General features: G+C 41.2%; 1 protein-coding gene across 6 annotated transcripts in view; it reads right to left on the bottom strand.

Moving 5' to 3' along the window:
- Window positions 1-2,727: 2,727 nt before the first annotated feature.
- nhsa (Nance-Horan syndrome a (congenital cataracts and dental anomalies)) overlaps window positions 2,728-18,566 on the bottom strand; it is a 404,585-nt gene continuing 388,746 nt past the window's right edge. For all 6 annotated transcript variants that reach the window (XM_072584441.1, XM_072584442.1, XM_072584440.1 and 3 more), the window contains 2 exons: window positions 14,599-14,719; window positions 2,728-6,816 (listed from right to left, as the gene is read on the bottom strand). In XM_072584441.1, coding sequence (XP_072440542.1) covers window positions 6,246-6,816; window positions 14,599-14,719 — 692 coding nt within the window. In that variant the 3' untranslated portion in view covers window positions 2,728-6,245. The remainder of the gene's footprint in view (window positions 6,817-14,598; window positions 14,720-18,566) is intronic.

The following is an 18,566-nucleotide window of genomic DNA, read 5'->3' as shown; positions in this document are numbered from 1 at the left end:
ACCTAAATGGCAATACAATTTGAGCTGAGCGGATTCAAATTTAATGCATAATCTGTATGTTAGTCATGGGAGATAATGTATATGTTCAACAGGGTACTGAGTTGTAACAATATCCATTGGAAACATTACTCTGTCATCCTCTGTCTTAATTTTAATGCTATTGAAAAACGGTGTTTATGAAGACCAGCTGAACTCTGTCTGCCTGATTTTGCACTCTTGCTGAAGAGGAACCTTACTTCCATTTGCCTGACAGACACTAGCGGCAAGACACACATCGCTATCAGACCTTAGTCTACCCCAGCCTGTCAGCCCCTCAGTAAAGCTTGTTGACCAAATGCAAGTGAGATAACAAATCAAAATTGAGAAATTAGCAAACATGTGAGTTGAAAACAAAGGAAGTGGCTAGAAGTCAGGCACAAAATATAATCCAAAAAACACACACTTTACCAAGTTTGTACACACACAAACACACACTCTCATGTGCACTCATATTCACATGCACACACTCACTCTGTGTCTCTCTCTGGCACGTGCACACACAAAAAAGTTTATAGGGTTAGCCTAACACTGGAGTGTTAGCCTTTACGTGGGGGCTAACATGTGAAGAGGAAGTTTGTCTGCAGCTTTATAATGTTTTGGCTGGACTACATTTGGAACATTATTCAATTATGGTCAGTGCACTTTAGAAAAGACATTTTTAGGGTCTTGTGGTGCAGTCGTAGTGTCTTTCCATTGATGTGGGAGGTTTGGGTTCAAGTCCCACCTCCTCTGGAAGTGTGTGGTAACATCTCTGAATAGGTTAGAAAACAATGAAAGTATGTTTTGACCTTGGAATGACATCTGTATACATCATCCATTTCATTACTAAGACTCTAAAGGTTAGATTGTTGGCGATTACATTCCCTACACTGTATTTGGCCCAACAAGTCCATACCGACCCTCTGAAGAGTAACCCACCCAGACCCATTTCCCTCTGACTAATGCACCTAACACTATGGGCAAGTTCGCATGGCCAGTTCACCTGGCCTGCATATCTTTGTGACTGCGGGGGGAAATCAGAGCAAACCCGCATAGACAGTTGCCTGAGGCTGGAATCGAACCTGGGCCCCTGGCACCGTAAGGCAGCAGTGCTAACCACTGAGCCACCATGCCACCCTATTCAATATGTAATCCCTGGAATATTGCAAGATGTGTTTTGAGTGAGGCTTTTAGTATTTTGAAGGGAATTCTCAGAGAGTATAGTAACTTCTACTGTCTGAGACATGGGGACCCATCAAGAAAGTCACAGCCAGACCATCCAAGGCAGGTAAATGTGTGGAATTCTCTTGTACAAGAAGGAGTGTATGGTAACTTGATTTAAGATTTGAGATCAATATATTACTTTTCGTTATCAAAGCTTACGAGGGTTATGAAACCAAGAATGGAGTTAATATACAAATCAATCATCAAAAATGAAAAACTTTGGACAGGATGAAGTTTCCAATGATCCCATAATGTCAGTTTAATACTAACCAGTCAAAAGTATGTAAAGTTCTTGAAAATTGTGATGACATCCTCTAAGTGTACCAACTTTCTGCACTGAACAAGCCAGCAATCAATGACTGATAACATTTATGGCATTCAGTCCAAAAGTTAATGGATAGCTATATTGAATTCATCCCAGCAATAGGAGAGAGAGTTCAATAGGTCACTCAGGTGGTGTTCAGGCATCACTAAACAGGAATTCAATGGGGGCACATATAGTAAAAATGTCAGCAAGTATGTGAAGGAGTCAGAAAGTAGATTCCATATTAGAAGTGCTGATGTTTAACTGTTTTGAAAGGAAGCTAACCAAACTACATGGGTTCGGCAGAGAGAAAAGAGTGAGTTAAGTTCCATGAGCATTTGGACAGCAAAGTACTGATCGAACGCAGAGGGCAGCTGGATGTTGCAGTTAGGGGTAGAAATAGTAGTGGCTCACAAGAAGCCAAGTGCCAAAATACATCAGGACAGCTGAGGTGGGTCTGCTTGACACAGTTGAGAAAGATTGAAAATCAAGGAAAAACACAAGAAAGGACATAGCTTGGTGACACTAGCAGTCAGTGACTGATAACATTTACTGATAACATCAGACACAGTGCCTATGAATAAGTACTGAAGTGCAGTTTTCAGAATCCAGAGGAGCATGGACCCAGGCAAGAGTGTGATTGACCACAACAAGAGCAGTTGACAACACAGTTCATGAAGACACCACCCTTCAGAGGGACCTGAAGGCCAGATCAGTAAAAATGGAAATTTATAATCCCTTGTGAAAATGAATGAGATTTGATGATTCATCTACATCATTATTTTTCAGGGACATTGATGAGAAACCTGTATGATGCATCTTGATCGCACTTGCAATTTACCATGTGCTATGGGATATTTATTTATTGTCTATCACCCATGTTTTGCAAATGTTGATTCTAGGCAATCCTCCTATTAAATAATGCTTGAGCTTAATCATTGCAGTTAGCATACTTGAAATACATTTAGAATATTTTGGGAATCCTTGCCTGTTTTCAAATCAATGTCTGTTTATATGGCATCAGACATTACAGATTAATTTCTTGATCTATGTGTATGAGAGAAAGTGAGGACTGCAGATGCTGGAGAGTCAGAGTACACCCAGTGTATAATATACTCCTTTGTGGCTCCTTCTGAATATGTGAGGTTAAGCATAAAATAAATGAACCATTGGAAAAAGAATTCTTTTTCTGCCGATCCAATGCAGTCACATTTATTCTCAGGCTCTATGCACAATGTCAAAGCAGCCAGACTTGACTGGCCATACGTACTGTACTTGGGTAGAATTCACAGGGAAAGTTTCACAATCTTTACTAAAAATAAATACAAGACTTAAAAGTGTTGCACAGCTCTAAAATATACAAAGGCTTAGAAATTAATTGTAAACTTTGAAAACATTTTACAAAAAAGCATCTCGGCATTTTAAAAAGTCCATATTTACAAATATTACAAAAAAATTATAAAATGGCTGCAAATCCATAAACCATTCTTGTCTTCCAGATGAACTGGTTCTAGTACCAATACAGTTACACTGTAACCTTCTCTTATATTTATTTTTATACAATAAACCAAAACCAATATTTTGTTAACTCTGCCATCTATGCAGTTAAGATGCGTTCATTCAACCTTTGGCAAAACCTAGGCATAATTCTTTATGAGACGGTATACATTTTTGATTTAAACTGTGCAGTTGTTTTATATATGCCAAATAAAACAGAAAGAAAGCCTATATAAATTAGGGATCATCAAATGCTATAGGAAAGCAGCTGCAGAACTTCAAACACCCACTGTCTTACACTTCAGTGCAAACAACAGAACACACATATCAGAATGATGGTTCACAAAAGTAATTTGTACAATATAATTAGTTCGCCTTGTCCAAAGATGGCAGTGCTGTCAGAGCATTCAGTAATTGTATGAGTGCTTTACAAAATAACTAAGCAATGTCCCTTGTAAGTGTGCATCACATATTTCAGGAAGTTAATTGTCCAGAAGATTCTTGCCTTCATTCCTAAACATCTCCATGTTGCCACATGTTGGAGAGGGATAAAGATATGGTGCTCGGCTGATGATATTTTAGCTGCTTGACAGCTGATATATAAACTTCTGCTGAAAAACACGTTTTCACTGAGTGCTTTACGCGATATGTGATTCAAATAATCCTGTGTGTGGGTCTGTGTAAGTTGTGTAATTCACATCTGCCTGCACTGATAAAAAGCACTCGTATTACAGAAGAAAATGTGCTCATTCATAAGAATCAGATTATTCCAAATAATGTAAGTTTTGACAGACAAGAATGAAATATTTGATGTCACAGGAGGAATCTTATCAGTAGGCAGAAAAAGCTAATGCAGTAAGATACCTTGCTTCAATTCCCCCACCTTCCTCCTATACCCTACCAAGGATTCTAATGTACTCTGCATCTGTGGAGGATTTTTACTTCCTTACAGGAGGATTTCCCTTGAAGTGTGATCATTTTAACAAATGCTGATCGATTTTGCTGTGTATTTCCAACACTTCTGTCATTGTTTCCAGTTTATATCATCTGCATGATTTCCTGCTATCTTTTTCTCATCTATATCTCTGGCCAGATATAATAGCTGTGAGTTTTGTAACAGTCATTTTCTTCTAAGTGAAGTTGACCTGGGCTGTTAAACAAACACTCAAGTAAAATGAGAACAATAATGCTTGGTGTAGTGACTGAACTGAAGAGAGTCAGCTCATGGTACCAAATGTATTTGTGATCATTTTTTGAGAAAAGAGCGTTTACAATATTATCACCATCCATTCCTAACTTGGGACTGTCTTCAAATCTTCAGTGTAGATATTTCAAAATCTACATTGCTTTCTGCACTTCTTCAGCATGCCAAAGTGGAATTACAATCTTCTTGGCAAAATTTCTTTCACTGAACATCACTGGATCAATCTGCACTTTAAAACATACCCCATTTTCTTACCCATTCGCGCATCAGTCATCTCACACCATTAATCATCCTCTTCTCACTTTTGAATATGGTATTTCCAATACACATGAAATAGATCCTCTACCCTATTCATTTTTGACTTTACACCATCACCAATTCCTTCACAAACCTATGTAGGGGTCATTTTATGCTAAGTTACTGGGCGGCCAACCACAGGATCAGCCCTGTTTTACAACTTGCCCAAAGTTACTCTGCAGTGCCAATTCCTAAAGGCTAAAATTTCCCCCATGCACTTACTGCTCTTCTCTCCCTTTTTTTTATTGAAGAACTTAAAACTACAAAAAAAACCTGTCTTTTTATCTTCTCAGTTAATTCCATGTCAATCCCATCGTACTGACATCTGTGCATTACAACCTGTAGATAAAACATTTTCATTACAATGGTAATGTCTCTTATGTTAAAAAAGCTCTTTTTTTGCCTCAACCCCCACCATTGTGGTTCCCAAAATGTTTGTATACTGTTTTCAAATATGGCAAATTTGCAAACATGCAATTCTTGGTGTCTACACACAGGTATTTCAACTTTAATCACAAAAATAATCATTTCCTTAGGTTCCTTTTGAATTTTGTACAATATAATGATTTTTAGTAAATTCAAAAAAACATAATATTTTTCATTATTAGGTAGTACAGTATTAATCCTTTAGCTGTAATCCTATTTCTACTGTAACCAGTAGAAGTTAATTAAGATTTAAGCTGTAAGGGAAAAATACTTGAGCAATGTAAATTTTAAACTCTTAGAAGTGGACAACTATCAATTATCTAATTATAATTATTAGTTATATAATAATACATCAATTGGATTTAAATATCCAGGTAAATGTAAAAACTCTGTAAACCTTTTGAGGCGGTCCATGTTTTTTTCCCAAATTAATTATAGTGATAGACTATCTCAGTTATGGTTTATGGGTGAGGTGAAACCACAAACCCAAAGTGATCATCTTTAGGAATTATTTCTAGATTAGCTTGGAGACTGTATTTTGAAAAGGAAACCAATTTGCTCATGTTTTTCCTCCTCCATCATTGTTTTAATCTTTAAGATCAAGGACTATTTCATTCCGAGAACACTCTGATGATGCAAATGATTAAGAATGTGCATTGCTCAAAGGATTAATACCTTTTCAAATCAACCAAAAATAATGATATTTACATTAGTTTCAAAGACTGTGCTGCTCAGAGAAGAGCCATTCCACTTCTGACCTATCATCACTCAATCAGGAATACCCAGGGCCTGCAATGTACCTTTCTCACAATGGTCCTGTTGCTTTGCCTGCAGTTTAATCAGCCTAGGATAATGACACCCCACTAATATCACACAAATAGGGAACAACCATGCATAAACCTTGCAAAATTCATCTGAGACTTTAAAAACAGAGTAATTGCCCAAATTCATTAAGGATTTTTTTTGATTTCCTTTCCATCAAAAATCTCTTCAACATTTGCTCTGGTTATGTCTCAAATTATAACTTATTTAATCAAAATATGTGTACGCTGGAATGGTTGAATTTCATGAGCAGTTTTGGAGGAACAGTGAAGGGTTGTCTTATCTCAGTACCTATTGGGCAATAACCTGTTTTTTTGTGTGTGTTCTGAACACAGTTTAGACCTTGCCCTGCTCTTCTTTTGTTTTGATAAACCTTTCAGCATAAACATTGCTAAACTATAAAGGAAAAAAAAACCCCACATGCACATTGATGTTTGTTCTCCAACGGGACAGTTACTGTGCGTCCTGTGAGTTCCGATCGTCGTGCGGGCTTCCATCCGAGTTCTCAGCTTCGCCCTCAGAGATGACCTGCATCGGTGCACTGTGGAGGCGGCTGCGCACGCTGTAACGGCTGCTACCCGCCACTGGTGGCGCACGGGAGCGACTTGGCCGCGAAGACACCGAGAGCGAGAAGCCGCGGGCGGAGATGCCCTCGGTACTGAACCTGGGCGAGCACGGTGACACTGGGGGCTGCACCTCACGCCCGGAAGGCAAAGGGGCCGGGGGCGTGTCCTCGGAGTCTTTCGCCTGCTCTGGCGAGCTGTCTCCCGGAGACTTGGGAGATACGGGGCTCGCGGATTTCAGTATCTCGGTGGCGGACAGTCGGTAGCTGGAGTCTGAGCGGCTGCCCTTCCTCAGCAGCAGCAGCTTGAACTCCTCGTGGGAGGTGTTGGATTTGCGGACGCTCCTGTAAATAGGGCCAGGCTGCTTTTGAACAGCAGGAGGAGTTCCGGGGGATGATTTTGGTTTGTTCACATTTGGCCCCTCGTCAGAATCTTTCCTTCCCAGAAGCTTCCTCTTTGATCTAAAGGACAAAACAACATAGATCAGATTCTAGCATCATTCCCCAACTCTACTATAAACACTGGCTCAAATGAAAGCAACTTGACATCAGTTGGGAACAACTGGGAAACAGGGCTTCCACTTCTGGGTGGATGCAATGGTGCATAATATCCAACCTCTCACCACCCAATCAAATAGCATGTTTTTAAGGGGGTGGCATGGTGGCTCAATGGTTAGCACTGCTGCTTCACAGCACCAGGGACCTGGGTTCGATTCCAACCTTGGGTGACTGTATGGCGTTTGCACATTCTCCCAATGTCTGCGTTGGTTTCCTCCCACAATCCAAAAGATGTGCAGGTTTGGTGAATTGAACTATGCTAAATTGCCCACAGTGTTCAGGGATGTGTAAGTTAGGTGCATTTGTCAGGGGAAATGTAAAGTAATACGATAGGGAACCGAGTCTGGGTGGACTTGTTGGGCCAAATGGCTTGTTTCCACACTAGGGATTTTATGTTTAATTGTCACATGTACTCATGTACAGGAGTACAGTGAAATGTGTACAATGTTGCCATCTTAGGTACAAAGTACCCAGTTACAAATCTTAAGTTTTAAAATGGATTTGGTACAAAAATAGAGAAATAAAGCAAAAAGCTAAAAGTTCTACATTGCAGTTCTCCACAGTAGAAATTAGGAAAATAGAGAAACAAAGCTGAAATTCCATCAGCAGTAAATGAGCCTTAGCAAATGGAAGTATGCCTGGACAATAAGTCAAAAACACAAATTATTTTCAAGGTTGCCATGATATGTCTCCTGGGATATTGGCTATGGTCTCCAGGAGATTAATTCAGGAGGACAATTGTGGAGGGTTGATAAACCTATTCGGGAGAAGGTGGCAGGGCAGTTGGTTGGAATACAATTCATATGTACAGTGTTCCCTACGTCCTGCATTCAATAAGAAGGCTACATCCCAGATATCTGCCAAATGATTCAGCAATGTGGCTCATCAGTAGCATTCTCAGCTGTCAGCAAAATATGAAGTTAAGTCTCACTGCAGAGACTGGACCCTCTAATTGAGGCTGACACTTCTGAAGGAGTGCAGCACTGTCAGAAGTGCCCGCCGTCCTCCCAGATGGATGTCATAGAGCCTGAAGCCATTAGGAGAGATTTCCCCCCCCCCCCACCCAGTTAATATTAGTTCTTCAACCAACATCACCAAAAATGACTTGTCAGTGGGAGCTTGCTCTGGGAAAATTAGAAGCTCTTGTTTCCTACATTACAACAGTAACCACACTTCAAAAGTACTTCTTTGGCTATAAAGTGCTTTGAGACATTATGAAGTCATACAAGGCTCAAATTAAATGTAACTCTGTCCTTCTAGTGATGGAGACTCCTCCTGAGAGGATGAATGCCACTGAAAGAAAGAAATATGCTCAAAGTATTTGAAGGATTCTGCTGTTTTTAGCAATAACACATAATGCGTATATTTAATGTCTAGTTAATACAGATGATTTGGTATGACTCTTTGTGTTGTACCTTGTGACATTTTCCATATGGGGGGGGGGGGGGGGGTAGTGTGGTGCAGTCATGTGTCCTTAGCAGTGTTAAGGTCAGGAGGCCCGGGTTCAACTCCCAACTGCCTCAGACATGCGTCATAACACAGCTGAACAGATTGATTCAAAATATCTACAAACATGATTAACTCGGGCTCTTGTGGTGCAGAAATAGAATCCCTATCACAAGACCAGGGGGACTAGGGTTCAAGTCCGATCTGCTCCAGAGGTGTGTGATAACATCTCTAAACAGGTTAGTTAGAAAATGTTCTGACATTCAAAGATTTGTTGAAAGGTCAGTAGTCATTGTGGAGTCCACAATCTGGTATTTCCACTAGTGACAGCAGTGTTCATGGATAAGGTGATTAGCCAAGGTATTTTTCACAGCATAGGGGAGTCCAAAACAAAAGGCTAAAGATTGAAGGTGGGAGGTGAAAGGTTTAAAAGAGACCTGAAGGACAACATTTTCATGCAGAGGGTGGTGCGTGTATGGAATGAGCTGCCAGAGGAAGTGGTAGAGGCTGGTACAGTTATAACATTTAAAAGGCATCTGGATGGGTATATGAATAGAAAGGGTTTAGAGGGATATGGGCCAAGTGCTGGCAAATGGGACTAGATTAGGTTAGGATATCTCGTCGGCATGGACGGGTGGACTGAAGGGTCTGTTTCAGTGCTGTACAACCATCACTCTCAGGTTAACATCCCTCCCTTTTAATGGTCAGAAAATCCACAGAATGCACATTCCCTAATGTTCCAGGATCCACTGTTTGAGAGAACAGCTCACCTCAGGGCGCCAGATTGTTGAAGCACCCAAATATCCCAAGAGCAAACTCAGCTGTCATCTGTATGAAGATCAGAGCTAAATCTAATTGGGAGATGCTATTTATATCACATACTAAATAAATCATTCAAATTAAATGGTGAAATTTGATGCAAATCTGAAGATCTCCTCAATTTACGGAGCCATCTGTTCTCCATTGTGGTTTCAACATGTCTGGTTTAACATCTACTGATAATGAATGCTGTCGAAAGTTGCTGTCAAAGCTCACAATTAAAAATACTGAGGCAGTCCATGTGCATTAGCACAGTGAGACAATATCCAGGCTTGAGTTCAGAACAGTTGCACCACAGAGGTGTCAAGCAAGGACTATCTCCAACTGGCAAACACTGGCATTAACATTGCTGAATTCCCTATTACTATCAAGACCCCGGTAACCAGAAACTGAACGGGACCAGCCATATAAATACCATGACTACAAGAGCAGGCCAGAAGCTGGGAAGTCTGACGGCATACCCACACTCCATCATCTACAGAAGTTCAAAGAGGCAGCTCACCACAACCTCAACAATACTTAGGGATGGACAATGATTGCTGGCCCAGGCAATGACACCTACATCCCATGAATGAATTTTAAAATGCTGGGTTGCTGCATGCCTGCAATGTATTCTAGCATGAGTTCCCTGTAAACGGAGAGCTCTGAGGGAACATAGACAGGGATTCAGGGACAGAGATATTTAAAATGGCACAAACATGTCCAGAAAATAATCAAGAAGGCGAATTGAGTGCTGCCTCTATTCCTGATGAAGGGCTTTTGCCTGATTTTCCTGCTCCTCGGATGCCGCTGACCTGCTGCGCATTTCCAGCCCCACTCTGATCTACACTCTGGTGCCCTTTATATCTAGAGGACAGGAGTACAAGGATTCAGAGGTTATGTTGCAGTTATACAAAACCCTAGTTAGACCCCAGTTGGAATCCTGCAGCAGATCTGAGCACCATACCTTAGGAAGGATATATTTGCCTTGGAGGGAATACAATGTGAGTTTACAAGAATGATACGTAGGCTCAGGGATTAAGTTATGAGTAAATATTATACAAATTAGGCCTATTTTCTCCAGAACTGAAAAGGTTGAAGAGTGATCTGATTGGAGTTTTAAGAAATTAACAGGAAAGTACAACATAGATAAAGATAAATTATTTCCACTGGCTGTAGACTCTCAAACTCGGGGGTTGGTCTGAGAATTAAGGCCAGACTATTCAGGAGAGATGATATGAAGCACTTCTTGACATAAAGTTTTGGAACTCTTTTCCACAAACAGTAGTGGATGCAGGGTCAGTTGTTAATTTTAAATCTGAGATAGATAAATGTAAATTAAGCAAAACTGTTAAGGGATTTGGGCCCTAAGACAGGTGTATGGAGTTAGGTCACAGATCAGCTGTGATCTCACTGAATGTTGGGACAGCCTCAAGGGGCTGAATGGCCTACTCCCATTCCAATGTCCTATGATTGACCTTTGATAGAGCTGTCAAAGAAATGCTTCTATATAGAGTAAAGAATCCGTGAAAACTGATGAGCTAAACCAAACAGGTAAGGCCGCACTTTGCTGAGAATTGGAGACCCCAATGTCAGGCTCAATTGTGGCTTCCATTCAATGAACTTGTAACCCCAGCTAATTAAGGACAACATAGAGCTTCAGAGAGCCACAGCATTGTCTGGCTAAAAGTCTCACTGTGGTCATCTGGAAGTGGCTTTCAATAGGCCGTGAGCTATTTGGGGGCCACCTCCAACAATGGCTAGACTTTGATTTCGTTGAGGGGTGCATGGCTCAGACATCATGGGGAGGATCCCAGTGCCATTTTCAAGTTGACCGATCTCGTCAATTTACCATCAGACCCTATCGCCAACAAAATCACAACAAGAAGATTCTCAGACCTGTCTCCAAATGCATCTGCACAACACTGGGAAAATTCAACCCAACAAGTGCACTTCAGACAATAGACCGGGAGTGAAGACAGCCTATTCCATATGATATCTGGCTCTGGTTCTTGGGGGGTGGGTGGGGGAGGATTAAGCCTGTTATGAGCAGATTTTTATTAGGTAAGAGTATCAAGGGACATGGAGCTAGGATGAACGGTAAGGTACAAATGAGGGGAGGAGTGATCTGTTGCAGATATTCTCTCATCAATCTGGTCAGAGATGTTAGTTATTACAACCTCTGGAGCAGGTAGGACTTGAACCCACTTCACAAGTGTCCCATAGACTCTGTATACTTGCTAAATTGATTGGCCTCAATAAAATGAATGATGGAGCTTCATGATGACAGATATTGTGATAAGTATTTTCATTGCTACACCTCCTCTAACTGCCCTATACCATATGTCATGCCAGGCAATAATAAAATAAGTTGCTACTTGACAATTGCAACTTATGATTTGGAGGCTGATGATCACTGTTAGCTGGGTGGTTGAATATCAGAGTGTGTTTGATTTCCCATTTTGGCTAAGGTAGGACTTTGCACCTGCTTCCTTGCCCTGTCCTTTGGAGAGTAGGAGGCAATGGCAAATCACTACTATGGACAAAAACTACCAAGAAAACAGTTCAAGTTGGTGTATCAGCAGATAATGAGAAAAAGGACTAAAGCACAAATGACAGGATGTTCATACATTTAAAAAAAAATTTTGTGTGTGCATGTAGTTGTGTTCAGGGAAAAGTTTAGACTGTAAGGGTCTTGTGCTTTCTGTACTAGAACTGAGGCAGATTTCAAATTTCTATGGAGTGAACCATATTGCAGCTTGGTATCAATGTCATCCATGCAAACAGGAGACAGTGTTAACAAAAATGTTCTATGAAGGACTTGGGAAGTGACAGGGTAGGCTAAACACTGATAAAGGAAGAGACAACAACATTCAGGAGGAGATTAATTGTTTATGGCCTAGCTGGGTGTAGGAGACCTTAACAGATTAACCTGTAACACAGAGGGACATCTGCTTTATTTGTTGTTTATGAACTGAGGATAAGAGGATGCTACAGTCTAAAGACTGTGACGTTTTGCATATTTTAAAGTTTTGCTTCAGTTCACTGGGGCGGCACGGTGGCTAGCACTGCTGCCTCACAGCACCAGAGACCCAGGTTCAATTCCCGCCTCAGGCAACCGTCTGTATGGAGTTTGCACGTTCTCCCTGTGTCTGTATGGGTTTCCTCCGGGTGCTCCGGTTTCCTCCCACAATCCCACAGATATGCAGGTCAGGTGAATTGGCCATGCTAAATTGTCCGTAATGTTAGGTGCATTAGGCAGGGGTGAATATAGTGGAATGGGTCTGGGTTGGTTGCACTTCGGAGGGTCGGTGTGGACTTGTTGGGCCGAAGGGCCTGTTTCCACGCTGTAAGGAATCTAATCTAATCTAATAATTGAGATGAATCTCAGTTGAGCCACTCAAGTTGTAAAATCATACTCAGTCCCCAGTAGTTGCTGATTTCAAATTCATTGCCTGCAGTTGTATGTTTTGGCCACTGGGTGACATCATTTGTATTCCTTCGAAGACCACCAAGCTGGCTTCTTTTCTGATCAAGGTAGTAAAATTTTAAAATGTTAACCTTTTTGTCACTTAATTATTTTTCGGTTTAGTGTTCTTTTTAATTCCTCTGCTACCAGTGTTATTGCATTTTCAGTGACTTTCTTCTGGACTTGCCTCCAAACTGACTGCAATTTTATTGGATGTAAATCCTCAAATGGCCCAGCCTTCCCGGTGTGTAATCCTGCACCTAGGCACCTGGAGTCACAGGTTCCCAGAGACTGCAACTGGATCACTCAACCTGGAGCTGGTGAAAGGATTCAAGGGACGAAAAGGACTTTTTTTATATAACAATGAGTGAGCCAGAACTGTCATCGTTTCATAGCAATAGAAGGAGTCGACCATTCAGCCCATCGAGTCGGCTTCGATCATGGCTGGTCTGACCATTGTCTCAGCACCTCCTACCTGCATGATCCCCATAATCCTTAATTCCCCTTCAGCCCAACAAGTCCACACCGACCCACTGAAGAGTAACCCACCCAGACCCATGCAAAAATCCATCCAACTGTGTCTTGAACATATTTAATGAGGCTGCCTCTATTGCTTCCTTGCGCAGAGAATTCCATAGATTCACCGCTCTCTGGGAAAAGCAGTTCCTCCTAATTTCTGTTCTAAATCTACTCCCCCTCATCTTGAGGTCATGCCCCCCAGTCCTAGTCTCACCCACCAGTGGAAACAACTTGCCTCCCTCTAACTTGTCTATCCCTTTCATAATTAAGATCCCCTCTCAATCTTCTAAATTCTAGCACCTCCTTGCACATCCTTGGACTGTGGGAGGAAACCGGAGCAAACCCCCGCAGACACGGGGAGAACGTGTAAACCCCACAGATAGCCACCCGATGCTGGAATCGAACCTGGGTCACTGGCGCTGTGAGGCAGCAGTGCTAACCACCATGCGGTTAGTTTCAGGCGGCTCAACCTGTCCTCACAGGGAAACCTCCTCATCTCTGTAATCAACCTGGTGAAACTCCTCTGCATTGCCTCCAAAGCCAGTATATCCTTCCCAGTGGGGTGGCACGGTGGTTAGCACTGCTGCCTCACAGCGCCAGTGACCCAGGTTCGATTCCAGCATCGGGTGGCTATCTGTGGGGTTTACACGTTCTCCCCGTGTCTGCGTGGGTTTGCTCCGGTTTCCTCCCACAGTCCAAGGATGTGCAGGATAGGTGAATTGGCCATGCTAAATAGCTCCGAGTGTTGAGGGATGTGTAGGTTAGGTGCATTAGTCAGGGCGAAATATTGGGTAGAGGGAATGGGTCTGGGTGGGTTACTCTTCAGTGGGTCGGTGTGGACTTGTTGGGCTGAAGGGCCTGTTTCCACACTGTAGGGACTCAACAGTCATAAAGGAGACCAGTACTGTACATAATACTCCAGGTGCATAATACTCACCAACACCTTGTACAATTGCAGCAGAATCTCCCAGTTCTTAAATTCAAACCCTCCCCGACCAGTGAAAAAATACTTTATCTTATCTTTCCCTGCTAAGAACCATATGCTCCTGTGAAACCACTGGACTTTTCTTTCCACTAAAGATGCTATATAAATGGAGCTGTTGTTGTTGAATTACTCTTCTTCCAGTTATCTATCCTTCTTCACCATTTTATGGAGTAAACTTGCTAAGCAAAGGGAGAAAATTTATATACGCACTTCATTTTTTTTATACATTCACAGTAAGAAAGGAAAAAAGCATTTGCTTCAAAAAACCAATACAAAAATTTCAATCAGTGTCTGAACACAACTGCCACAATCTTGTTTCCAAAACCTTTCAGAAGATTTATATACCTCATTATCACTCCCAGCCATTCCTGAAACAGAAACACTTGGAATTCACACGAGTAACGCCTGCAATTTATTTTCAGATCATTTTCTAGACAAGTACATGGAAATGTTTGTGAAGACTCCTGACCTGTGAATCACAGCAAAAAGGTCCTCTGTTGTACGGAGTTTGTTTGGTGATATGAATACATTATCTTCATTCGTCTCAAGATCCAAAGGAGAAGTCAAACAACTTTCACCCTGTTCTACATCTGTGGACGAGAAAGATACGCAGTATTTCCTTGGTGTCTTAGTGTATTAACATTTCGATTCATTTTGGCAAACAATTGCACAAAACCTTCATGAGATAGATGCATTTAATGAGATTTTACTGTGGCTTAATAGAATATTTTAACCAAAAATGCATTAGGAATCCTAGCCTGTGCAACATTTCAAATTACTGCGCTGGATGATTTTCAAGAATTGAGAATAATTTGGTATTCAATTCAAATTGAATGTGTGTCCACCCACCATAAAGAAGGCTGACTCTAGTTCTGGAGCAGGGAGCTCGCCTGTTAGCTGGAGAAATAACATGACACCACTTTTCACCATTTATATTTTCACTAAGGCCATTGAACAACGTGCCAAACAGGCAGGTAGCAAGGCCACTGGAGAACGTTCACCAGGAACCATGATGTCAGGAGCAGAAAACCCACTTTGTGTGAGAGATGGGTCAGTCAGAGCCCCCCAGCTCTTGTACTCAATAATGCCACTGAGGAGGCTGTAGCTGCCACTCCCAGGATTATGGGTGACTGAGGCCATGGGTGCCTAATGTGGGTTAAGAAGGAAAGACAGAGGACAGTTCTTATCAGGATCCCTGCTTCCTGATGACCAGTCCCCCTGTCAGCCATTGATTACCTCTAGCCGAAGCATTCCCTTGAAAGGCTCCAATTGGCCAGTGAAGTTCACCATGGGCATTCATTCTGGTGGGTGTGGGAAGGTGGCAGTGTTGAGGCAATGACATCACCCCCTGCCTAACTAAATAACCTTCCCACCTTGGAAACTACCATCTCTGGACAGAAGATTATGTTCAGAATCAGAGCTACAATGGTATAGGTCATTTCTGTAAGCATCTTTTGTGGGAGTTGACTCAGGTTGCTTCATATCTACAACTAAGATTGCAGCAATAGCACGCCTCGTTATAACCTTACATTTCCTCAGTCACTCCAAGAATACTCACTCCAAGGTCAATCTTCATGAATTGAGGCTTGATGTAAATTGTTAACTAGCTTCATTTCACAACTCATGTACATAGACAGCATAAGTTCAAACCAGTATAACTCAAGTCGATTTGTGTAACATGTAGTTGTACAAATATTTGCTTGTGGTATGAAATTTAAACATTGCTTAAAAAAAAAGTGAGGCCAAAGCTCTTTGTCCTGAACTCATCAGGACCAGGACACCAGACTTGGAGAAGGAACACCAATTTATACAGAATGAGAAGAAGGTGCTGATTGGTTGGGTCATTGCTGACACGAGTAGTTCACACGAGCGGGAGTAGTTCACTGATTGGGTCAACATGTTTTCTCTGCCGTATTGCCCATTGCAACAACCTGACCAATCAAGGCCTGGTCTGAAAATTTAGGTTTACAGTTAACAGCTCATGTGCCTTAGTCCTGGTGAGTGCAAGCTGAAAATCTTCAACTTTACATCTCCTCTTCACAATAATTGTATAGTAATGTATAATCACAATCATCCTATACCTTCAGTGGGTTGTCATCTACCTGTTTGTCCAGGATTGCTAACTTTCTAAGTGTGTCTAAAATGTCTGCATCTCTCTGGTTTAATTGTTTAACTGTCTTTACCGACTTCATGTTAGAAAACATTTCTCCCTGTAACTATTTAGACAAGTTATTATTATCTGCCAGAGAAAAACACCTTTCATTCAGCACATCTCTGATGATGTAGTTTCAAAAAAACTTTGGAGAGAAAATTTGCTTAAATATCTCACCATTAAAAGTACATTTTATTTTCGAACTGCTTCTGCAGAAACATTGTCAAAAACAATCACAAAATATATTTGCATTGTCCAGGAATCAGTGTTAAATATTTGCTGTGCAATTTCTATTGGCCCCAAAATTAAACAGTTATAAAATATTCTTGCACCACAACTCCTAAACTTATGACCAAACAGAAAATGACAGGTTTTGAGAATATTTGTAGCTCAAATTGAGGTTCTGGATATAGGTTTGCTTGCTGAGCTGAAAGGTTCATTTTCAGACATTTTGTCACCATACTAGATAACATCATCAGTGAGCCTCCAGTGAAGCACTAGTGTTAGTGACCCACTTTCTATTTATATGTTTAAGTTTCCTTGGGTTGGTGATGTCATTTCCTGTGGTGATGTCAGTTCCTATTCTTTTTCTTGGAGGGTAGTAAATGGGGTCCAAGTCGATGTGTTTGTTGACAGAGTTCTGGTTGGAATGGCATGCTTCTAGGAATTCTCGTGCCTATCTCTGTTTGGCTTGTCCTATGATGGAAGTGTCCCAGTCAAAGTGGTGTCCTTCTTCATATGTATGTAAGGACACCCATGAGAGTGGGCCATGTATTTTTGTGGTTAGTTGATATTCAATTGTCCTTGTGACTAGTTTCTGCCTGTTTGCCCAATGTAGTGTTTGTTACAGATCTTTAAACATGTCCAGAAACCTTAGCCACTCTCCTCTACATCAAAGACATCTTGGAAATAACTGTCAGACTACTCTGACCTCTTGGCATCATGGGAGCGCACAAACCCACCAACACACTAAAACAGCAGCTAATGAACTTAAAAGACCCTGTACAGACAGTGAGCAAACCTAATGTCATTTACAAAATACCTTGCAAGGACTGTAACAAACACTACATTGGATAAACAGGCAGAAAACTAGCCACTAGGATACATGAACAGCAACTAGCCACAAAAAGACATGACCCACTCTCATGAATATCCTTACACACAGATGAGGAAGGACACCACTTCAGCTGATAAAACATCCAGCCTAGGACAAGCCAAACAGAGACATGCGCTAGAATTCATAGAAACATGGCATTCCAACTGGAATTCAATCAACAAACACATCAACTTGGACACCATTTACCACCCTCTGAAAAAAATAACAGGAAATGATACAACATTGGAACTGACATCACCACAGCAAATGACATCACCAACCCAAAGAAATCTAAACGTATAAACAAAAAGCGGGTCACTAACACCAGTGCTTCACTGGAGGCTCACTGATAATGCTAGCTAGCATGGTGACGAAACATCTGAACATGAACCTTCCAGCTCAGCGAGCAAACGTACATCCAGAAAATGACAACTTGAATATGCCTTGGGTGACATTTTAAATCAACGCTTTTTTTTTAATATATAAAGGATATGTGCTGAAAGTACTACATCCAAATAATGAAAAAAATCAATGTTTTTCTACAACTTGGAAAATTCAGTATTCCAAAACTCTACTTAAGTGTAAACAGTAAAGATCTTAAAACTGGACAAGTCAGAGTGTGCATCTTTAAACTAGCCTGCTCAATGTTTCTTCTTTTCCTGTACGTTGAGGGAAATTGACCAAGTTCTGGTACAGAAATGCACATCTCCCACTCGGCTTCCAATGTTTGGTGTTCACCTGGGCTGTGCAGTCCATCTCCAAGAAAATGCCCCCCCCCCCACCCCCCCACCTCACCATCCTTACATAATAGGGCTTTTGAATGCATTCTCAACTGTACTGAATTTTTAAGAACATTTATTGCAATGCACCATAATTTCAGTTCCAGTGTATAAGGCTTGATCTAAAGAATGATCAGAAAAACATTGCTGAAAGATGTTCACCTTATATTTGTGAAGCTCATAAAGTAAAGCAAAAGTATGTATGTTCCATGCCCGTGTACAAAGAGATTAAAGAAAGACCTTTAGTGAAAAGATCAGAATTTTGATGCTGATGCAGCAGAAATGAACATCTTATTGATGAACTGTAGCAGCCAACATTCACTGGAGCTCTGAATGTCAACCTGGATCATGCTTGTTTTATGTAATTATTCGGACTGATTTAGATACGTAAACTGACTGCAAGGGTTAAT

This window comes from Chiloscyllium punctatum, chromosome 15, assembly GCF_047496795.1.
Source record: "Chiloscyllium punctatum isolate Juve2018m chromosome 15, sChiPun1.3, whole genome shotgun sequence".
Classification (NCBI taxonomy): domain Eukaryota; kingdom Metazoa; phylum Chordata; class Chondrichthyes; order Orectolobiformes; family Hemiscylliidae; genus Chiloscyllium; species Chiloscyllium punctatum.
The sequence above is the reverse complement of the archived record's forward strand: the minus strand, read 5'-3'. Positions and strand labels throughout refer to the sequence as shown.